Source organism: Cimex lectularius, unplaced genomic scaffold (genome assembly GCF_000648675.2).
Source record: "Cimex lectularius strain Harlan isolate CLEC.00 unplaced genomic scaffold, Clec_2.1 scaffold158, whole genome shotgun sequence".
Lineage (NCBI taxonomy): Eukaryota > Metazoa > Arthropoda > Insecta > Hemiptera > Cimicidae > Cimex > Cimex lectularius.
The window spans coordinates 253910-278858 of record NW_019392744.1 but is presented as its reverse complement, the minus strand read 5'-3'; the positions used below and the strand labels follow the sequence as shown (position 1 = coordinate 278858).

Below are 24949 nucleotides of genomic sequence, written 5' to 3'. Positions count from 1 at the left end.
TGTACTTACGTTCATTCATAAATACATTCACTCCTATATTACATAGCACTCATTCAATTAGTATGATGGAGTACTCGATATTCCTCCATCACCCTTTACACATATTATATAACTAACCTAATTGAAGGCCGATGGGGTACTACCCTCTCACATCACACATTCATGCTAATAAATACATTCACTCCTATATTACATAGCACTCATTCAATTAGTATGATGGAGTACTCGATATTCCTCCATCAACCTTTACACATATTATATAACTAACCTAATTGAAGGCCGATGGGGTACTACCCTCTCACATCACACATTCATGCTAATAAATACATTCACTCTCAACACAAGCTAAGTATACACGACTATTATTACTATATACAATAGAACAACCCCATTTCCTCCAAGAATCAGAACTGGGGGCACTCCTGTGTGCTCTCTGTATGGAGCCAAGAAATACAAATATACATTCATACATAAAATATATATATACATATACATACACGTACGGAAATCCAAGTTAAATAATCTCTATGAAAAATATTTTATTGTTATAAAAATAATTAAATATAATTTAACTTAAAATATACATAATAATTCAAGATTTAACATGTCTGCAAACTTGACTGTAGAATAAAGAAAAAGAAAAATTAAAAATATTAAGATATGGAAAGTTATTGGTTGAACAGTTGAATCTATCAATAGGAGTATTTTTACTATAGTTAGTAGACTGGTATGAAATATGAAAAAGTCTATTATGTCTGTTCAAGTAATACAGATTAGTTCATTAATTAATCAAAATTATAAATAAAAGTATAAACAAATATAAACAAAACTATAAAACAAAATAATATAAAAAATAGATAAAATTGTGAAGTGTAAAACTGTGCAGATTGTGCAAATGTGCATTTGAACCCGAGACCTTTACCTTGCAGTGATGAGCACCATGAAAAAAAAAGACTGTCAATATAATTATTTTGAAAAGTATAAGTAAATTAGAGTGAAGTCTACATGTCTCTAGGGGAAGTAAATTACGTACTGTTCAAATTGTCTACAGTCAGTAATTGTACAGATTGAAGATTACAAATAGATTTTGCAGTGTAGGGATTCCAAACAGTAGAATATTGATCTTACAAGAGATATGTAAATAATGATTAAGGCATTTGGATTGAGATCAGAAGAGTAACTATATAAGAAACTCAGCATTTTTAAACTAGAGGATTTAATATGATCAATGTGGACAATAAAATTTAATTTGTGGTCAAAAATAACACCTAGGTCTTTAGAAGTAGTTTTAAAAGAAAGTATTACGAAAAAATAAATGAAGATACAATTAGTTTTAGTATGGTGAAAGCTCATATAATAGCATGAAGCAGGTAGCTTTTTAAAGAGTAGTGATAAAGAGTTCATTCACATTAGCTTGAGTAAGTGGTCATCTTTCAAAATGGCATGAAAAATTTTAAGTCATCAGTAAAAGAGAGGAATTGTGTATTTTAGAATGGAAGGAAGGTCGATGATGAAAATATTAAATAAGAATGGAGAAAAATGTGCCCCTGGGGGGAAACCAGAAGAAATCATAATTAATTACAAATGATTATAATAAATGATAAGTTTTGAGCACTGATTTTGACAAAAAGTTAGGGATGTGAGAAAGAATAGAAACAGGAAGATAACAGAACGACCGAGAGAAGTAATAAAATTTCATAAATGAATTAGGACTCTTTAAGTACAGTTGGCTTATAATTGCTTTGTTTTATTCAAATTTCATGTGTTAGAAACTAGAAAATTTTCAAAACACTCTGAATTTTACGTCAGAGTAGTTTCGATTGAGGCCGTGACGCTTTTCTAACTCAATTTTTCTAAAGTCAGATTGTTTACATCGGAGTAGTTTGTTTTTGTTTATAACCATTGCTATAAGTTTCAACAATCGTGCTAATGGTGAATATATTAAAATGCAGGTAACGTGTTGTTTTTATTGACAAAATATTAATAGTTGATAGTATAAAAATGAAATTCAACCACCCATACAAAGTTTCTTCTAAGGCATTTTAACCTTGCTCAGCCTTCACAGTAAAAAAAAAATTAAAACGATTATTAAATTTTATAATGCATATTTACGCAAATTGTATGTAGAACGGTTTTTACCATCTTGCTGACAAAGTGGAAAAAAGAAAAAAAAATGTATTTTGGGTACTTAGTCGAGGGAGAATGCAAATATCAAACTGCAATTAAACTTTTTTTGTACTATTTTTCAAAATTGTTGAAATCTTTAAAAATACGAGACTGTAGTTTGATTGTCTCCGATCGACTTGTAGTACACTGATCGACAAAATAAACGCACAATTCTTAAATTTTATTGTATTTATGTTTATTCATATTTTGCATGCCAAAAGTAGGATTGTTTGTAAAAAATTAAAAAGATAATGTTTATTACCTAATTCTAAAAAAACATTTATTGAGTAAAGAACAAAGAAATATTAAAAAAACAAAAAAAAACTATCTCCTTTAATGCAATCCATGTGAAGTAGCAGACATCTTACCTGATACCTTACCATGGCATTTAACAAATAGCATTTTCAAGGTAAGTTTGGGTCGAGTAAAAATTCACTTCCAAAGCCCAAATGTTCCATTTTTGGATTAAGAATATAGTGTTCCATTGAATCAAAAGTTTTGGACATATCGACATAAATTGAATCAACCTGCTTACCATTTGCTTTAGGCATTACGACTATTGTTGCTAACAGAAGAGAATCTACTGCACAGTTAAAAAAGAAATTTAATTATATAATAGGTTTTTACGTATTTCAGTTTCAGTGCCCGTGTAAATTTAAAGTTGAGTCCCTTTATTCCTTTCTGTGCAGCCCTGTCATGCGTCTGTTTGACTAGGATAAGCTGAAGGTGGTCACACTCAGGCTGCTGGTCCATCCACTTTAACGCCGTGTCAATACATTGGAATGCCTCGCTAACTGATGGTCCCTCATCCACTTCGGTAATGATGTCATCATCTTGTTCATCCAATACTGTCATATTTTGAATATGTTTGTCGTCGTTGAGAATTTGGAACTCTCTGCAGAATCCCATGACAGCCATTCCATCACTTCCTCAATACTGGACACTGAACATACAGGGTCAGCCTCCTAATTCCCTTTCTTGAGATAGAGAATAGCCATTTCGATTCTGCTGGTTTGATCGCCTTCATTGATGCTGCTTGTATCGCCTTCAGTGCCAACTTTCATAATGGAGTTTCAAACATTTCTATTGGTTTTTTAGATTCCTCCGTGTAGTCTGTGGGATGTTATACTTGTAATAGGTCGTTACCAAATTTTTTGGTCAGCCAATCTTTGCTCGGTTGGTCTGTCAGATATATTTCAGCATCTTCAGCAAAAAGACCCAATATTGAAGATGGTGAAATAGGGCAACGCTTTAGTATTGGGTTACTAATGACCAAATTACAAGTTCTCTTTTACTTTGTACTTACACTCATTTTAGTATATATTTAATTTACAAAAATCTTGTAGAGTTATTAGAATGGGTGTAGATAATGTAGAGGCCATTGTTACTTTATCCCGATCTTTTCAGGTTTTAAAAATAAATAAAATACAACTACTTCAAATTATCACATTGTTTATTAATATTTTGTTTTGTTTTTTAAGAGTGAAGATGAGTGGGGAGACCTGCGTCAAAGGTTTAAAAAAGAAGGGCTAGACTATGAAAGCCTTAAGGTTGAAGACCGTATGCTACAAATATGGAGGTGGTTAGTCGATGCTGAGAGCAACTTGCGTAATTCTAGAAGAATGCTCGACAAATTATACGAACAACAACATGAAGAAATAGAGGTACCAAATGAAATATGCACTTAACACAGCCAAAAAATATATAAAATTTTACAACTACAAAAAATACATAGAAGTTGTAAAAATAATATTCAACCTAATAAAAAGCACAACAAAAAACAAAGAAAAAATTCAACATAAAAATCAAACAAAACATATAAAAAAGAAACAGGAAACAATGAACAACCAAATTATGTTGATTTTTTTTTTTTTTTTTTTTTAATCCGTGTTTAGTGTATAATTTTGCTTTTTCTGCTTTGGTTGTTGCCTATATTTATTGTCTTTTTTTGTGTTCTTGTTTCTTTTTTTTTGTGTTCATTTCTTTTTTATGTATTTTGTTTCTTTTTTTTTTGTGCTTTGTTATTAGTTGGTAAATAAATTTTGCCCAGGACTAAAAATTGAATTACTACATTAGCTCCACTCCCCCCTTTTTTTAACTGTCACCACTATTTTCCCATATAGCATAAAATTTTTGCATTTTGGTTTAATGTATTGGGTTGTCCGGAAAATAATGCAGGATTTTAAGTTTTCATTTAAAAAAATCTATATAAAATATTCTGTTTACGTTTACAGGATTACTCATTTGTATGAATGTCAACACTTATTAATCCTCTTCCAAATGATATNTTAAAGAACATTGCTTTAAAGTAACTAGTTTCTTTTTTTTTGTTTAATACCAAAATCCTGCATTATTTTCCGGACAACCCAATAATTAAAGAAAGCGTATTTAATGAAAAAGTTTTTTTATGAAATTTGCCAAGTTCTACAATGAGGTAGAACAAATTTACCATTTTTTTTACAAATTTTACATTTAGTAGTTTTTGAAAAATTTAATGTTTGTTTTTTCACTAAAAATTAAATTGAAAGTTCTAAAAGTTGCCTTCTTAAAGGAAATATAATGTTATTTTTAATGCTTTTTTGGATTTCTCCAAAAATGAATAGTTCAAGAGCTACTAGTGGATTTATGAGGAAAACTAGATATTTTCAAAAAAACACATAAAATGTTGAATGTGAAAGGGTTGAGAAACAGACAGTGGTTCATAAGAACTTTTTTATCACTCTGGAGGTGTGAAATTAACTGGTAAAGTTGTGACGCAAGTAGCCTGACACCCTGCATAAGCTCACTTCTGCATGCGAATGTACAAACAGACATATAATTGACTATATCACTTCTTACAGTCCATCGGCAGTTCCAGATTTTGTGTAATTTACAATAAATTACCGACATGCCCTGAGTATCACCCACATTGGGCAATCTGGGGTCAGACCTCGGACATATCAGTCCAGCAACCAAATTGGGCTCCAGGGGCATTCAACAGCTAGGTCATTTTAGCCCCCAACACAATCAGCACCTAAATCTGAACCCGTTCACACTCTCACTCACTCTTAAATATATTCTAAATATATATTCACTCAGGGTGGTGGAATACTCGATATTCCATCACGCTCTGCACATATTATATAACTAACCTAGTAGAGGGTCAATGTGGGTGTCCGTATTCTGTCATTGGTCCTCTCACCCTACACATTCATGCTAATAAATACATTCATTCTCAACACATGCTAAGAACATAAAACTATCAGTACTATATACAATAAAAACAACCCTGTTTCCTCCAAGAATCAGAATAGGAGACCAAATTACTTGCTGCCTCTCATATCGGATGGCATTCCTCTCCTGGCTTTCTGTATGGAGCCAAGTAATGCCACCCTTCAAGATATTCCTTCGTCACCTTTTACACACACTATCTATGTACAACTAAACTAATTGAGGGACGGTGGATGCTCAATATTCCACACTCTCACACCGCACATTCATGCCAATAAATACTCTCAGTACACACTAGTTGACAAAAAATACATAGATCCAAGGAATGACACCATTCAAGTAAGTGGGACACATCGAGCAACCTTTCTTTACAGGTTGGGCAAATGTGCAGGCTTTAGCCCAAAAGTGTCCCTTTGTCAACCTCGCATGGCCTATCCTTAATTGGGTGAGGATAATCTCTCTTCTACGAGTCAGTTCCGCCGAGGGCCACCTATCGACTGTGCTCTTGATCTGAGAGCTTCTCTTCCAATCCATCCCACCAATACTGCCACTCTCTTTTAATCATGTTTTTTATTGCATTTATCTGTAATGTAATTAATAACACTTCTTATTATTCATTTATTTCTACTTAATATTTATTGCAATGTTGTACAAATTAACATTAAATCACAGTTCTTTAATTGAATTTTTTAAATGTAGGAAATGGAAAATTATGTGACAAAGGTAAAAAAGTTAGCTGAAAAGAAAGCAGATGAGTTGGAAGTTGAACACTTAGCATTGCAGCAAGAAAAGGAAGAGTTACAAAGTTTACTTTCAAAAGAAGATATACTCGGCAATAGCCTTCAGGAAAAGGTAGAGATTTGAATTTGAAAATCACAAATGTCCCATTAACTAGTTTTAATTTAATCAATTTTTAATTATTAACCTGGTGCTTATCAAGATCCTCAGATATAAAACAGAAAATATTTTTTAGTTAACTAGTTAGATACGGTCATAAGTTTGGTTTTTCATTTACAAAAGGCCCCTCCCCATACATACTGAAATTTTGATGTTTGACCATGTTTTAAGATGGTTAATAATTAATTAGTGACTAGTGTCACATTTAAAAAAAAGTTAACCGTTTTAGGAAAAATGTATTTCTTCTACAACAAGGGATTATTAAACTATGTATAAATGATCAACGATTTGGAGACAATAATTTGTAGTTATTTGTATTAGTTTTTATTATAAACATTTTAAATGTGAACTACACTGCTCCCTAAAAAAAAAGTGACACACTTTGAAATTTTGATCTCTTTTTTAATGTGACAATTTTTGGCCATATGTTTTGTTTTACTACTTTAAAAATGACAATAATTATAATTGGACAGAAAATATTTGTTTTTGTCACCAATTGTGAAATAATACTGCTTAATTCCTAATTTGGTTTAAAACCCCCATTTTGATGTTTACATGTAAATCATTTAATTCATTAAAAATGCCTTTATTCATTATTGTGCTGGTGGCACAAAACAAAATGATTATGAAAATGCCCATAACCAGTGAGCTCATACCATCACATGGAGTACCATCACTCATAGAAAGAAGTCAGTCTGAATTCTCTGACAGACCATGGTTAGGCAAACATAAAACTCACACTGTGTAAAGATTTATCAGATTGCACACTCGGTGAATTAGCTTTTCTAGTGCTTCTGAAAAGTCTCAAAGACTTTAAACCATGCAAGTTGTGTCAATTAGCACTGAAACAGAAAGAAGGAGACTTGTCTACATCTTGGAAGACCAGCAACAATTCCAGTGTTTACTAGAGACGGGAACACTTAAGAGACACCGACATTGGACAGAAACTGAATGGAGGAATGTTATCTTTTAAGACAAGTCCCAAATTTCTGTCCATTCACCAGACAGACATCTTTGAGAGCAGCTGGAGACCAGATGCAACATCCAATGCAACATTGTCAAAAGGAGGCAAAAATGGGATTATGCATTTTTAATAGGCCGTCACTTAATGCAGATCTCTACATGACTCACTTTCTTGAGGAATTTGTGGTGCCATTTGCTCCTGTTCTTGACAAGGTTATGCAGTAATTTCTTGATGTTAATAATCACACTGTAAGATTTGAAACCCATTGAGCACTTTTGGGATGAGCTCTGACGTCGGTTAAAAAAGAAATAGCCCTCCTACAACCTTAGCTGAGCTGAAAGTTACTTTAGTTGACATTTGGGATAGAATTCCTCAATGAGCAAAAGCAAGTACTTACCAAGAAATATCACAATTTCAAAGTGTGCTACTTTTTTTATGGAGCAGTGTTCTTTATATTATTATATATATAACATTCTTCTCCTTACTTTTAAGGTCTGCTCAGCATTAGAAGAAAGAAAAAGAGCAGTAGCTGAATTAGAGGCCTTAAAAACCTTCAGTCTTTCTTCAAACGGAAACCGTTTTACGACCGAAAATGAAATCCTCAGCGAAATGATAAAGGTAATTTGAAAAAAGTCAATATTAATGAGTCAAAAGTGTATTCTTGCAAGGTATAATGCTTTTTTTTTTAATTTTCTTAGTTTGAAGTACATTTCAAATGAATGTAAGATGTATCATTGATGAGGGTTGATCTAAATAATATATGAAAATATAATACACTTTAATATGTATTTTAATACATCATACATAACCAGTTTGTAAATCTAGCTTAACCCATAGTTTTTTTTTTGTCAAATGTAAAAATATTTTATGGAAATATAATTTAATATGTATGACCTTGTTCTAGGTGTCTTCAGAAAAGGAAAGTTTAAAGAGAGAAGTAGCAGAAATGTACGATAGAGTTAGCTTGTTGGAAAAATCATCTCGCCAGCTTGAAATTGACAATGACAGGCTGTCTTTTAAGGTACCTTCATTCTCTTCCTAAACCATGTATGACACTTGTACATGTACAAATATAAATATTTTGTAGGCCCATTGTTCTAATATATCTTAACTTTTATGACATTTCTCATTTATTATATTGTATATTGTAAATACATACATTATTGCTGGTAGATATTTGTAATTACAATGCAAAGGAGTCCTTATTTTTTCATTGATATCAGCTAACTTTAAACCACTTATGGTATTACCAGGTAACCAGAAAAGTTTGTGCAATTTTTCATTAATTTAATTAATAAACGTGAATTAACATTTCCATTTACATAAGAGGGTTAGATGTTTAGATCACGTAATACCAAGAGGGTAATGCATCAGTTCAAAAAGAAAAAATGCCTTGAACAGTTCACTGTAAATTATAAAATAATTTATTTCTTATGGCTTCAAAACTCATAATTCATAGTTACTGTATGAATTTCAGTTCGGTACTAGGGTGGCTGAAGCAGCAAAAATTACAGTATTTGGTGATGAAACAACAACACTGGCCAAAAGTTGTTCAAGAAGTTTGTTTATGGGAATGAATTAAAGTTGAGCCACAGTCCCAGAAAAATTGAGAGAAGCTAATGAACTTGATTATATCAGGAGCTTGCCAGAGTGTTAAACATAAGCAATGAAACCATTCACTGTAGCTTACATCAACTTGGGACAATTGGCTGACTGTAACAAACTTCTCGTCAAAATATTGACCAGATTGACACATGCGATGAAAAATAGATCCAGGAGATCGTACCATTGGCTATCACCAAATGCCTCTTCCCATTGATAAAACCAAATATTCACCAACAAAAGGTGATGCTTTGTGTTTGGTGTTGTTCATCAGGCATTGTGCCCTACAAACTTTTGCTACTATGACTACAGAACTTTACTCAAGCCAACTGCAATGAGTATGCCCTGGCTCATAAATACTTACTTTCGAGAACAGAAAAGGTGTAATTTTCATCAGAGCAAGACGATACCTCTTACAACTGGAATGACAAAGGAGGTGACAATGAAACTTGGTTGGGAAATCCTACCACACCCTCCACACTTCCCAAACCCGGCCCCACCTGTCCTAAGGAATGGACAACTATATGTGCAATTGAGAGTTTGATAATCGTCAACAGCTGGAAAATGAGCTGAATTTTTTTTTTAAGTACTGGGACCCAAACTTTTATAAGAAGGGCATAACTGGGGTAGTAACACATTGTGAGGTGATGCCAATAGAGACTATTTCCCCATATAAAATATTTCTAAACTAATTGTGATGATTATTAAACCCTTTAAACCTGCACAAACCTTTCTGGCTACCTAGTATTTTACTGTGTTTTTCAACTTTTATTTACACATTGATACGGTGGTATATTTATATTTACTATATAAAGCGGTTTCGTTTTTTACAAAACATTATTTTAAGTCACCTAATGTATTGTTCTGTATTCTCTTAATGGCTAGCTATCAGAAGCATTGGCTGAAATTGAGGAAAGGGAGGCACAACTAGGATTAAGTAAGTTTACTTAACATTTAGTGAATTGGGTGCATTTATCGTGTGAAGTTACTATTTTTTTTATTTAGTAGTGTATGGAAAATTTAGTGAACTAAAATTGGCTCATATTTAAAAACACTTATGTTTCTCCAAGTCCATTGGAAATTTTAAATTTTGTAAAAATATGTGTAAAAAGCTGTTTGTATCAAAATATTGACATAAATAAATTCTAAATTAAGGCCTTGTAAATGGTAAAAATGGTAAAAATAAAGTGTGCACTGAATATAATTTACAATTAAGTACATAAATATTTTCATGATTTTGAATGGCCTTAAAATGTAGGATTTTTAACATCTTGTTCATTTTTTTTTCACCAATATCATTCTGCATGTCTATGGCAACATCTTTTGCAGAATAAATAATCAACAATAAACTTGATATATTTATAGATGTTTTGAAGGTTGTCATAAAAGTTAGAATATTGCAATAGATTTTTTTTGCAATTTTCAGTAATGAATTATAAATGTTATTCTCTAATGGAGGGTTGCAGACTTATGTTTGATATTTCATCCACTTTGTTATCGTGCCATCACATAAACTATTTATTAGTATTTTATTATTATTATTATTGTTAATTTTTAAGGGCGTTTTATTATTATTATTATTATTTTATTATCTACAGTCTCATAACATTTCTATAGATTATTGTTGTTGGGTGAACAACACGTTGAACTTGAATATTCTTTCCAAATAATGAAAAAATATATTTATTTTTAAACAAAGATAATAAATTTCCTCCATTTTAAATTACGCTCTATCATAATGACTAGAACCCAGATGTACATGCGATAAAAAAACCCTCAAATATGCATATAATTTGCAGAAAAAACTTTAAAATATGTAGCTTGAATGTCTGAGACAATTGAAACACAACTTTTCAACATAGTTGATGGGGAGCATACTTGTAGGAACTTAAAATAACTGGATTGTTGGTTTCCAGTAAAACAATTTTATTATTTACATTTAAGTGTCATTAATTTTCCCCCAATTCGGTCAATTTTCTCTTGTAATATTTTTCCTAAATTGCCGGGGAATTTACTAAGTTATGTTTTGTGTTGAAATGTCCAATCAGGTTGTCAAATCCAACCTAGGCTATCCTGCCTGATTGACATCCCTAGTGCAAGCTCTAGCATCATTTTTCTCAAAAGTTATTGGACCAATTTTCATGGTTGATTATTCATTTTAAAGAAATTGTCAAGTGCACTTTATAAATGTAACAAACATAGAAATCGGGCTATTATTTCCCTTCAAAAAAAGAAAACAATTAGGTTAATTTCTGACAAATAATTTTGCTATTTTGTGTATTTTCTTATAGAAATTTTTTATATATTTAATGGTACATACTTCTTTACCAAGCTATGTTTCTCTTCTTTCAAATGGTCTGTTTGGTGTTAAAATCGCTTAAGCCATTTTTGAATTATAGCCATTTCAATCAGATATTCCAATAACGACTCATCAAAAATCGGAAAAATTTTAGGGGTCAAAAAATCAATAAATTTAAATTCAAACATAAATTTATATTTACTGGGTTTCTTGAGGTTCTGTAAAGAAATTTGATATTAGTTTCACAGAAAAAAAATTGGTTTTTAGACATTTTTTGTTATTGATAAACAATGGTAGCTTTTACTATATTTTTATTGCAAAAAAATTCACGTAGTTAATTTGAGCAAGTGGAACAGCGAAATAAAATTATTCAAAAATGAAAAATTTCAACTTAAAAAAAATTTTGCGAAACCAGGTCCTACTCACAACAAGAGGCAGATACGTGTCTGATATTTTGTAGAGTAGCATCACCAAAAAAAGTTGGTTCCAAATCCGTGACCCACAACCAGGTTGCCCTCTTGTTAGACCGGCTATTTTGGTGTTTCAAATGAGGCCCTTTTGCACAGACTGACGACTTCAGAAAACGTTATTTTTCAGAAAAGGCTAAGAAGTATACCTAGAAGTTTTGGCAATAGGGACTTCAAAAAAGATGCCGATTAATTCAAGAAAATTTTGTTGTGACAGATCTTTTGTCTTTGTTTCTGGCTAGTTAACTAAAATCCAATGAAATTGTAAGTTTTTGTTTTTTCCACTCATGTTCTTGGTTGCTTAATTTTTTTCAGTAATCAAAAATATGCTTAATAAAATTTGAACCATTGTACCACAGAGGCATGATTTGGAAAAATAACTGATCACCATTGTTATAAGTGTTAGTAAGAAGAATACGCAATTGCATAAAAATCTGAGCTCTAATGATAATAAATCATTATTGATGACAGAGTTTTATTTATCATGACAAACAAAATGTCCTTATCCATTTTTAGTTTTTAGATTTATATAAGATTTTTTTAAATTTATCACATTCTTTTAATATTCGTTTTTTATTCTCCCAGGTGAAAGACGTAATATGTGGATACCTGATCAAAAAAATAGGCAAAGGTGTGTAAGCCTTATTTATTGAAGTGTACTAAAAGTAATGTGAGTACATTATGTTACAGTGACAATTCAAAGGGTTCTCAGGAAGCGTGTGAGGCGGAAAATAAAGAGGTTCTGGCCAAAGAAACTTTTTCTAATTCATTTCAAAGGGAATTTTCACAAAGTTATGGGTAATTATTGTTTTCATAATTGCATTGTTCAACTGTAAGGCTACTCTTTTATATTAAAGTATGGCATAATACTTTATGTATTCTTGGGCCTTATCATAATTTTTTACCAATATATTACATTATACCAATTATTACATTAATAAATAAAACTTATTTTGCTTAAAACACTTTATTTTTTTAAATTGCAGAGCCGATTCAACACCACCATCTTTACTTATGAGTGAATTAGCAAGTCTAGGTTCTCCAAAGAGGTTATCTAGTTTGTTAGAAGCATGCAATGAACTTGCTAGAATAGAAGAAGTCAAGAAGTTACAGGTAACAAAATTTATATATACAATATTAAACCAATAAAGATTAATTAATTGTTTATAATTTATTTAAACAAAGAAGGCACAAAAAAATTAGGCACATTTTTTTTCTATTCTTTAGAGTGTAAATGTATAAACCATTTTTAGATTAAGAAATGTGTTTTCCAATATTGAGGACTGCATGTTGCGATTCATTCATGACTTCCAATATTAGTATCATCATTGTTTAAAGGGCCTCTGAGGTAAACAATAAATCAATTCACAAACCACAAAATATAAAATAAGGAGATTTTTAAACACAACAAAATTAAATATTTATTTTTGCAAAAATCATGCATTTCTTCTAATGACCTTAACAAATATAATGAAACGCTATTAGTATTTCATGCTTAAAATTCTCTTTAATTTAACTTATTTAATCACGCTTTTAACACAGTTATTTTTTAACCTAGTAAAATAAGTAAATCAAAGTTGTCATGTAGTGTTACTCTTTAATAATTGTAATGTTCATATTTACCCTTCTTTTCTCAAACTAAAAGTACTGATAGATATTTAAAAATAATAACTAATTTATTATTATTTTTATGTTATAGCATACATATTATTATATATATAATGAAGAGAGAATAAATAATGACCACCAGTTTCAAGAATTAAAAATTAACGGTCTGAGATTTATAACAAATTATGTTTAATCAGTTTTTTTACAAACTCTACTACCTCTATCTGCTTATTAGACTCACTGAGGGGGGAAAAATTTAGTTGGATGAAAAACAAATTCACTTGTTATCTGCCAATCCTTAGACCTATTGTAAGGTCATCTTCAGGGCGAAACAATCTTAAATATGTCTACAATTGACACACTTCCCCAGAGCACTCGATATTCCTCAGGGTATTTAGGGATAAGCCCCTCCATTCTCACTAATAAATACATTTGTTCCAATAGAGAACACATATCACTTACATGAAGGGGCAAAGGGATATATACAATTAAAAACGTTTATGGCACTAGATATTGGATCAGCGATTTGTGCCTGCCTCATCCAAGGCCACTCATAGATTATTTGCAATGTTGTATTTCTTTCTCTGTGACATAGTTCTTTGCAGCCTTTCCCTATGCGGCATGCGCCTTTTCCTTTTTAAACCCAGCCTCTGCAGGCTAGGAAGATTTTTTTTTTACATTTGTTTTACAATTTGTACGTGTTTCTTTTGCTTCAGTTGATCGTCTATTAATTTATTATACATATTCATTTATTACAATTATGTTTTGTAAATCCGCTGGTCACTGTTAAATAAAGTGTTTCAAATTTCTTTCATGCAGTCCCAACACTCCAAGGATTTTAACACTATCAATATATTGGTTTGGATCAATATTGGATAATGTTACATTTCTTGGAACTTTTTGGGACTGAACCTATGTTCAAAGAAATTTAAAACCATTTATTAATAAACTTAATTATGTGAATTTATAGACATCTTTAAGATTGCCGTGCTCTTATGATGGACTTAAAATAAGTCGAGAGCTCGGCAAATAACAATTGAATTTGTTTTTCATGCAATTGGCCATACCAAGATTCATATTATTCGTAAGTAAAAAAGTGGTCAATGTATGTAGCACTTTAAAAATCTCAGAGTGGTTATTTATTTATTTTTTTCTCGCCCCTTTATACACATTAAAATTAAAATTTTATTAGGTGTATAGTGTAGGCTTATTTTTAAATATTTGTACATACCTGGTAACCAGAAGTTCCTTTAATGCCCTTATGAACTTGCATATTAGTCAGAGAATGATTGTTTCAGTGTAGTTGGGGGTAAGGGTATTGTGAAAAAAGGGCCAGGGGTGATGTGGGAATCGAACCTACAACCGGAAGTCTACGAGACGAGAGTTTATCATGCCTAACCACTCGCAGTCCCATTTGTTGTTTTAATACTGTTAATCAACATTTCTATTTGCATAGTTGGATTAGATGTTTAGATCACACTATACAGAAAGGATAATGTGTCAGTTCATAAAGAAAAAGTTTCTTCAACAGTTCACTGTAATTATGAAATATTTTCTTTATCACAGCTCGGTACAAGGGCAGCTGAGGCAACTTATAAAATTTGCACTGCGCTCGGTGATGACACAATAAGTGAGCGCATTGCCCAAAAGTGGTTAAAACGTTAGCTCCTGGGAGTGAGAGGTTTGAAAATGAACCACAGTTGGTAGTCAGGTCTTGAATGGCAATGAATTGAAAGAAGCATCGAACTTGATTGTCAGGATCTTGTCAGAGGGTTCAATGTAAGCGATGAAACCATTTGCTCTAGCTTTCAGCGATGAAGATGTGGAAGCTGAGCAAATGTGTTCCTCATAAATTGATCGACAATAACAAGCTTCAGCATCTAAATATTTCCCTTTCATTACTTAGACAAAGTAGAGGCATTTTTGACTGGATTGTCACATGCAACAAAAAAGGGATCCTGTACATTAACACCAGGGTTGTACCATTGGCTGTCACCAAATGACTATGCCTCATTGATATGAAAACCAAATATTCATCAACAAAAGGTGATGGTACAGGTTGGTACTTGGTTAGAGTACAGCAGGCATTGTGCACTACGAACTACCACGATGCTGGACCATCACGACAGAAATCTACGCAAGCCCACGATGGGTCTATCTTGTCCTGCTCCAGAAACAACGTGCTCTCTAGAATAGAAAAGGGGTAATTTTTCACCAGGACACCTCATACATCCAGAATGACAAAGGAGGTGACAATGAAGCTTGGTTGGGAAGTCCTACCACACCCTCGATACTCTCCAGACCTGGCCCCATCTGACATTCACCTGTCCTTAGCAATGGACAACTATATGTGCAATTGAGAGTTTGATAATCACCAACAGCTGGAAAATGAGCTGAATTTTTTTTTTAAGACCTGGGACCCAAACTTTTATAAGAAAGGGGGTTGTAACACGGGAGAAGGTGATGCCGATGAAAACTATTTCTCTGAATAAAATATTTCTAAGCTAATTTTAATTGTGACAATTATTAAATCCTTTAAACCAGCATGAAATTTTCTGATTACGTGGTACATAAACAAATAAATATATTTAAAGTTCTATTTTCTTCAATATAGCACCATGAAAAATTAATCAGGATCACTTTACTATAACACTTAACGTAGAAAAATAGATGTTAACAAATATTTGGAAATGCTAAAGAGTTAATATTATTTTAAATCAAAGCAAAATTGTTTTCAGCATGAAAGTGAAAGTCTTCGTTCACAATTGACTCTTCTGGGTGAGAAATACAATGCCTTAGCTCTTAAACACATTCATTATAAGGCCAAACATAAATTTCAGTTGGATCAACTCAGGTACAATTTATAACATTCTAGAAATGCATGTGTTTTTTTAAAGATTGTGAAAAGAAATCAGACATAAAAGTATGTAATTATTTTTAATGATTGATCAAATTAAAACTTGTATTAATGGTACTATGTTAATATATTAGACTATTTTATTGTTACATGAGGTACTTTTTCTATTTAACAAATCCATACATCTATTTATTTTAGTTCATATTTTAATAAAAGAAATTCTTAATTTTAGGGAGCATTTGACAGCTTGTGAATGCCGAGCAGAAGGATTGCAGACACAACTAAGTATTCAGAGACAAAGGTTACGAGCTGAAGAAATATTTAGAAAACAAGTTGAAGCTGATTATCGCAGGCTTCAAGAAGAAAAACGATCCATCGCTGCTAGGTTTGATTTTTTTGGATTTGATTCGATTTTTGAAATAAAAAAATTAATAACAGTCTTATCTTCTAAGTTTAAACTGAGGTTTCTCCCAATGTTTAAATTTGTTTGAAGCAGCTAATGAATTAAAACATAATCAATTGTAATTTAATTTGGTTTTTGATTATCCTGTTCTGTCTCTCCTTGGCCTTTGCTGGCATTGTTCGTCAGACAAGATATATTTTACCATTTTCAGTAGTGGTTATTGTAATTTCTTTAATTGAATTACATGGTTGCAATGGTTGTTGATTTGTTTATTCAGGGCTGTTATTGTGTTCATAAGATTTTTTAAAGATTGTTTTCATGAGATTGTTTTAAATTGAGTAAATGATGTAGATTTGTGTGCCCAACAATTTCTTTGTATTGTAAAGAGATATCGTCAGAGAGAATTTGAGTAAAATAATATACAAACCCAGAACTTAATAAAAAAAAAGCTGAAGTAATTTAGTAACTTAATTAAAAGTAAGTTTATTGGTCTATTGTGCATCTCCATTGTTGTCTAGAACTCCTCATTAAACTTAAGGCTTTTTATCAGATCACAACATTTTTTCATTGTCTCCTGTGGGTATCCTTCATGCTTTTCCTTTCCCAGGAGTAGGAATCTTATACTACATTCTTCCTAGCCTTCTCGTCCTGGCAATATATTTTTTCTGTCCTCTGAGACTCCAGAGTTTGCAGAGCCTTTTCTTCTTATATTCGCATTAATTGGGTGTCTCTCAGGGCATCATCTAAACACCCTTCTTAATCTCAATATACACAGTTGACATTCCTGTTCTCCCTGCATATTATCTGCTCTTTTGCTGATGACAGCCATCCTGCCATATAATCTTGGTCCTTCCTTTAAGCTAGAAATCTACATTTTAAATTCTTGCATTTTTCCTAAGATCGTGAAACAAAAGATATTTAAATAACATCATTATTTTTTTAGGGACTTAATTGTGGTAGTTGTGATGCTAGGTAGGAATCTTAGGCTACATATCACACCAACAGAGGACTGTTTCTGCTTCTTCCTGGCAACATCTGCAAAGGCTTTTTTCTGCTGCTCCAAGTCTTGATGCCTCTGGAGTCTGCTGTGTCCAATCAGCAGTCCTACAATCATTCACGTCTTTACACATCCTAGGTGAATAGTTCTGCCTTTAGTTACTGCGATGGTCTTTTGATGAACTTTTTCACTTCTGTCCTGGAATGTCTCATTGAACAGAGGACTTATTCTTAACTCATTTGGTAAGCTGCAAAAGATTCAGGGTCAATAGGTTCCTTAACAAACTTTCCTTGACCAGTTTATTAGCTTCCTCGTTGCCCATTTTCTGTAGAAATCCTGTTAGAAAGGCTTCTCTTGAGTATCCTTGAGGCCTTTTCATCTCTGAGGAGTAGAAATCTCAGCCAGCATAGGAATTCACACCAACAGAGGACCTGACCCACTGTTTTTTTTCTTCTTCTGGCAAATATCTCCACAGGCTTGTTTCTGCCTCTCCTAGTCTATACATATGCCTCTGGAGTGTACAATATCAGTTAGCAGTCCAGTTATTATTCTAGACCTAACTCATCCTAGATTTAGTAATCCTGCCATTAGTTTTTCTTCAAGTTTTCTTCATTTAACTTTTTTACATGCCTCTGTGCTAGGCGCCATTCCCATTGAAAAAATGTTTTTGGCAGTTTGGTATGCCACAAATTGGTTCAGGACCAATAGGTGTCTCATCAAACTTTCCTTGGCCAATTTATCGGCCTCTTCATTGCCTCTCTGCCCTGTGTGCGCTGGTCCTAGACAAGTAATTTTGTTATTTTCCCCAATGTCTGAGAGGGCCCTAATGCAATCCCAAAGGACTCTAGCCTTTACCACTGATGCCCCACCCTCAGTGCCACCGGGTTTCCAAGTAGATGGTTAGTTTCCTAAGCTCCTTTCTAGTTAACAGTACCTAGCCTTTTAATCTCATTGGTACATTGTTCAATATCCACAGTCTCCGCTTGAAAGACAGACACATGTTGCTAAATCACAGGCAAACAATACTAGCCTCAAAACCACCACACTACAATTTTATCACCCTAAAGACCTAAACAAGAAATGCCACAAAAGTTTATTACAAAAAAATGTAAATTGGTAGAAAATATCTTAAAAATATATAAAATAACATTCATGCTTTATGTATGAAATGTATGTAAATAAAGTTTAATTAATATAGTAATACATTTTTGGTTTGTTTTCAGATTATTGAGTGCAGAATCTCAACAAAGAGATGAAATGCGTGAGTTAGCTATTGTTCAAAGAAAAATGGCCTTACTTGACTCAGCAAATTCAGAATTAATAGCTCAATTATTAAAATTAAAATATAAACCTAATTTAACTAAAAGCACAACTTGTGATAATATGTTATCATCTTTATAAAAAAAATTCAATATTTTTTAAATTGCTGAATACACATACTACATTAAAGGTAATAGTTTGGGAATGGAACTGGTATAACTAATTTAAAATTTGAATGGCTGCAATGAAAATCTATAATTCTGTTCAATTTAACTAAAGAGATATTATTTAAAGTCCATTTGATTCTTTACTATTTACTTACATTAACTAGTAATAGAACTGAACTGATTACTGATTTATATAAGCTCAAATCTGCACACACATGTACAAGAATTGAGCCTATCACTTTTCACAGTCCACTGGTAAATCCAGCTTTTGTAATTCACAATAAACTACCGGCAAGACTTGAGAATCACCCACCCCAGGTGTTGGCAGTCCAGGGTCAGACCTCGGTCTTATCCGTCCTGCTGCTGAGGTCGGACTCCAGGGGCTATCATCAGCTAGGTCATTCAAGCCCCCAACACATTCAGTTCCTAAATCCAAACCCATTCACACTCTCACTCTTAAATACGTTCTTACTTATTTACATACCATTCTCTCAGTTAGGGTGGTGGACAACTCGATATTCATGTCCACTTCTATAACTAACCCAACTGAGAGTCAATGGGGTACTTACTACACATTCATGCCAATAAATAGATTCACTCTCAATACATGCTAGGGAAACAAAACTATACAATAAAACAACCCTGTTTCCTTCAAGAATCGGTACAAGGGTCCCAGATATTCACCGTGCTCAAGCACAATTCTCATATTGGGTGGCATTCTTATGTGCTCTCTGCATGGAGCCAAGGAATTGTACCATTTACTAGTAATATTTTAATGCTTAATTTGTTGAATTTTAATCTGCAATCTAAAAACATTGTGCCATTTTATAAGCTTTCTTCAGCTTTACTGTCAGCTCCATTGCAGGATTTAAACTTAATGATTAAAAAAAGTACTGGAATGTTTTATTAACATAATTAAACCGCTTGCACAATCACTTGATATTTTCCTAACTACATTGCAATGTTTTTTTCTACATTGTTACAAATAAATATTCAAATGATTCAGAATAATAAGGTAATTATTTTTACTACTTGTTATAATGTGTTTTATATTAAGAGTGCAAAATCTACGGATTTTAAGGTATAATAATACCAGCTTGCCATATAATTAATCTATGTTACCAAATAATGGTTTTGATAACTACCTTCTCATACGTATTTGATAATTCCTTATGAAATTTTGGGCAAATGCAATAAAAGCGATATTTGTAAAATTGTATCTGATGAGAAATCATGACAATTATATAAATATATGTAAAAATTCTGATACAAATGGAAGAATTAATAATAAAGTAATTATTTTGGAAAAAGGTAGATTTTTCATTTTATCGAAATCCTTCATATTTATTTTAGTTTGTGAATAAAATACTTCTATACCCTAGCTGTATCCACAAAGGTTAATTAATTTTTACTAAATTTATTTAAAAACTAGCATCCAACTATTAACTTTTGGTGGCAATAAATTGAGAGAATTAAAAATAATAAATAAGAATATGAATTTCAAGGATCAAGAAAGTGTTGGCACAGTAGAAACATTTTTTGAAATAAAACTTTAATCTACACTTTATTTTTTATTTATTTTTTTTTTTTTTTTTTTTTTTTTTTTTTTTTTTTTTTTTTAAACCAGTACCATTTGCAGCAATTACAGCCTGAAGTCTTTACAGTATCGAGGGTTCAAGGTTGGATTATTTCAGGTCCAATTTGATTTTGTTCTTGTAATACAACAGTTTGTAGCTGATGCTTTGAAGAAATTTGATTTTTTCGTACCTTTGAGTCTAGCAAGTACCATAAATGCTATATGGGATTTATATCCGGTGATTGGGGTGGAGTTTCGATTCGTCTCGAATATTGTAAAGTATCCATTCCTTAAGATAAATGATTCCCTGATCCCCATCTTTTCAGCAGTTCAAGTTATTGCACAAAATGTCAACATACTTGTCCGAATTCATAATACCTTCGATGAAACATGTTTCCAACACCATTTCACAACATGCAGCCCCAGACTAAAATTTTCTCGCCACAATGGTTCACTGTTGGGCCTGCCATTACTCATTCCAAACGCGTTTGGACGTATTTGGTTTTGTCCATACTTTTTTTTTTTTTTTTTTTTTTGAGAAAACTTGTCTCATTGTTCTTTTTTATGATATTTATAATTGAGCTGAAACATATCTAGATGATTTGCAATTTCACAATAACTCAATCCTCAAGATCACAATTTTACAATACGAATACATAATGACACATAATGTTCTTGAATTTTATTGTATTTTAGCCATGTTATTACTGCTGAATTGGTCAGAAAATAATTTAGAATAATGATGTTCATGCTTCTTTGTGTTTATTTCAAATTGAAAGGATTCAAATTAAATATAATGTTTTATGTAGGGTAATTCAAAATTAAGCAAGAAACAACTGTGCCAGTACTTTTTTGACCTTGAAATTCATGTCCTTATGTATTATTATCTTATTTTTAATTCGCTCAATTTATTGCCACCAAAAATGAATGTTGGATGCTAGTTTTTAATAAATTTAGTGTCAAAAATATAATTAACCTTTATATTTTTGAGATTTAAGATAAAATAGTGCCAATAATTTTTGACCATTCTGCAAATGCAATGCGGGTGTCATACCAAGCACATTTTTCTCATTTGTAATTGATTTTGTTTAAATACCTTAGCGTGCCTAACATAGATTTTTTTTATTTAGAAAATCGATGTAGAAATATCAATTGTGCATTTATAGAATTTCTAAACTTCCAATCCCACAATGTTTTGTACTCTTCATTTTCAAACTTGTATTTTCCATTCTAGCTATCTTCATTTCATAGTTTACGGTCAAATTATTTTTATAGAAGTCTTTATTGTGTGCATTATAATTTTCATTTTGCAAATTACTAGCATGGATTAATAATTTAAATTAAGATAACGATTCAGTTCTAGTATTGCTAAAAATATTTATGAATAATCTATATCCTGGTCAAGTGGGTAAAAAACAAATTCAATTACCTGCCGATATTTCAACCTATTTTAAGGTTATCATTAGGGCAAAACAATTTTAAAATTTAAAGAGCTTAAATTTTAAAATAAAGAGGAAATCTCACAATTTTAAAGATGTCTACCTTTAGTCACCAGTACCTCCAAGATGTCATTTGTATAAATCAAAAATAAAACTGGTCCTAAGATAGACCCTTGAGGAACACCATACTCAATGGAGTTGGAGTCACTCAAAGCATCCAATCATGCATATTACCTCGAATTGAATTTGTTGTTCATCCAATTGATCATACCAAGATCCAGACTATTTGAAAGTGAAAATTGGTCGATACATCTAACGCTTGAAACTAATAATATTTATTTTAACATTTTGTCATAATTTAAGTTTTTATGTTAAGAGAATGATTCAGTAAATCTTTAAAATGTCATGCATAATTGAGCTTGAAGCATTGATTGTGTGATAAAATAAATTGAATTTGGAAATATGACTATTGTAGAGTGAATATGAATGAATCCCTTTAAAATGAGATAGCTTAATTTATATAATAACTTTTTTTTATAATTTTACTCACCTTTCTAGGAAGTCATGAATAATTTTCTATAAAAGAACTTACATATTTCGTTTTTCTTACTGAATGAATTTTCATGAAGTAATTAATATTTATATGCCTCTTATTTTTGCCATGTTAATTAGTATTGAATATAAATTGTTTATGAATACAAGAAAGTCCATAATAATCCAAACAGATTTTAATGAAATAATATACTAGATAAATATACACCTGTATGAAATATAAAAGCAGCCAACTTAGCACATTGTCTATTGCTTGAAAGGCTAACATTTAATGCAAAAGCTTTTGCATTTTAGAATTAAAAATATTCAATAAATGTTTGGTTTTTGTTGTTTAATTTTAATTAAACGACAAACATTTGTAAAACATTTTATTATTTATATACTGTTTACATTTTAGTATTACTCTATTAAACATTTACAGTGTCAGTGCCTTAACACAAATATTTGGATTTAAAAAATATTAGTAAAATTCTTACGCCGAGTATTTGCCGGCTTCGCTCTGTGGAGATGAGCGGGGTTATTTAATGTAATATTAAATTAAAAATGGGCGCCACGCTGTTTAATATGACACGGAAACAGTGAGCCATAAAGGAAAATAAAAGAAAAGGAATCAAAGAAAATTCAGTTAAATTAAAATTAACTAAGTAAAAGAACATAACATTTACATAAGAAAACAATTTTTTAAAAAAAATTTATTCCAAAGGAAACTAAAATAATAAACATAACAAACTTACACACTAAATGGACCTTAATTATCTTATAATCTAAGTAAAAATTCATTACAATCTAAACTTTCCTGGGAACCAGTGTCCATCTATTCTTCTTGTTTCTGATGATTGGAAATCCCCGTTTCCAGGAAAATGTAGAGCACCTTCTCTAAAGTTGGGTGGGTCCGCTGTCGGCTTCGTCGATCAAGGAATTAATAATTTTCTAATGATCCGGCCAGGCCGTAGGGATCCCCGTCTCAACACACCCTGACATCTCTTCGACTCTCTCACCTACACTCATCCTAAGCCCATCCTAGGACATCTTAATTTTTTATTGACTCACCGCCAACTTTAGTTTCGAAGAAATTATAATTTAGGAGGCATCCCCGGTTAAATAATAATAATACATAAATATTCAGTTACGAATGTAACAAAATCATTATGTTTTGTCATGATGTATTGAAACATTCAACAGTACTATCTATATAACTATAACGTTAAAAATTTTGCAGTATTCAATATTGCACTATTTGTCAAGAGAAAATTCACCTTACAAAAATTAATAAGAAACTAAATTCTTCGTACTTTTTCCCAATGGTGTGTAGTCCTTCTTATGTTCTTCTTCAATTAAATTTATTTATTAAAAAGTTTCATTTAATTGTATAATAATTAAAATGTTCTATGCCATCTGAGGAAAAAAGTTTAACAATTTCAAAATATGTTGCAAGAAGTACATTTAATTTACATCATTCTTATCATAGTATTTAATAAATAATTATAGTGATATCTTTATTGGCTGTAATTGCTATTTGGCGATATCCAAAACATTGCTGTAGAGTTGACCATAAGTCAACACATTATAAATTGCTTAAAGGCAACTGTTGTTCTTCTTCTCCATTGCATTCAGACTTATATAATTTTTTTTTTAAACTTGGGAAAAAATTATCAGCCATTAATTGTTATTATGAAATGATTATTCAGAAATCATGAGATGCGGTCTGGTGTGATGTAGGTTTCAGAAAAACATTTTCTTTATCGTGCCAACGTTTCGATCTTTATTGAGATCATCTTCAGGGCCTGGGATTTACAAACATTGTTTAAATTTAACAAATACATTTAGGATGTGGAAAAAAGTGAATTTATACAATGCAAAAAATATTTTTTTTTATATATTCAACCAAAGTATTTCTCCTCACTCAAAGTGTTTGTTTTCTGCTTAATTGTGCCATTCTTGCGTGTCGTGTTGAGAGTGCCAGTGAGATATTGCTGTTTTATGTTTATATACGTTGGATTTTGAAGGGGTGGGGAAGGAAGTCGTGCCAACGTTTCACAGAAATACACAGAAAACAAAGACTTTGAGTGAGTAGAAATACTTTGAATGAATATAAAAATATTTTTTGCATTGTATAAATTCACTTTTTTCCACATCCTAAATGTATTTGTTAAATGTAAACAATGTTTGTAAATCCCAGGCCCTGAAGATGATCTCAATAAAGATCGAAATGTTGGCACGATAAAGAAAATGTTTTTCTGAAACCTACATCACACCAGACCACATCTCACGATTTCTGAATAATCATCTAATAACGGTCACTAATCACCACACGTTATTATGAAATTTGGAGATTGGTTTTACATTATTTGGCAGAATTTAATTAAACAAGTAAAATTTGTCTATGATATTTGCATTTATCTATGAAATCCATCCGTCGGTATAATTGAGTCAAGAAATGGACAAATCAATTTGATTAATAAACTCAACAGTATGTTCTGATTAC

General features: G+C 31.6%; 1 protein-coding gene across 2 annotated transcripts; it reads left to right on the top strand.

The window, feature by feature from the left end:
• Nucleotides 1-1859: 1859 nt before the first annotated feature.
• LOC106665400 (forkhead-associated domain-containing protein 1-like) lies at nucleotides 1860-24150 on the top strand. Of its 2 annotated transcripts, XM_014391812.2 has the most exons (13): nucleotides 1860-1952; nucleotides 3648-3830; nucleotides 6076-6228; nucleotides 7730-7855; nucleotides 8142-8258; nucleotides 9725-9776; nucleotides 12191-12236; nucleotides 12296-12403; nucleotides 12592-12718; nucleotides 15952-16067; nucleotides 16303-16455; nucleotides 18694-18731; nucleotides 23321-24150. In XM_014391812.2, the coding sequence occupies exons 1-13, from the start codon at nucleotides 1947-1949 to the stop codon at nucleotides 23440-23442; spliced, it is 1347 nt and encodes a 448-aa protein (XP_014247298.1). In that variant the 5' UTR covers nucleotides 1860-1946; the 3' UTR covers nucleotides 23443-24150. The 2 variants fall into 2 exon arrangements, with proteins under 2 accessions (XP_014247298.1, XP_014247297.1); XM_014391811.2 differs by lacking the exon at nucleotides 23321-24150 and having other exon boundaries at nucleotides 18694-20168.
• The last annotated feature ends 799 nt before the right edge of the window (nucleotides 24151-24949 follow it).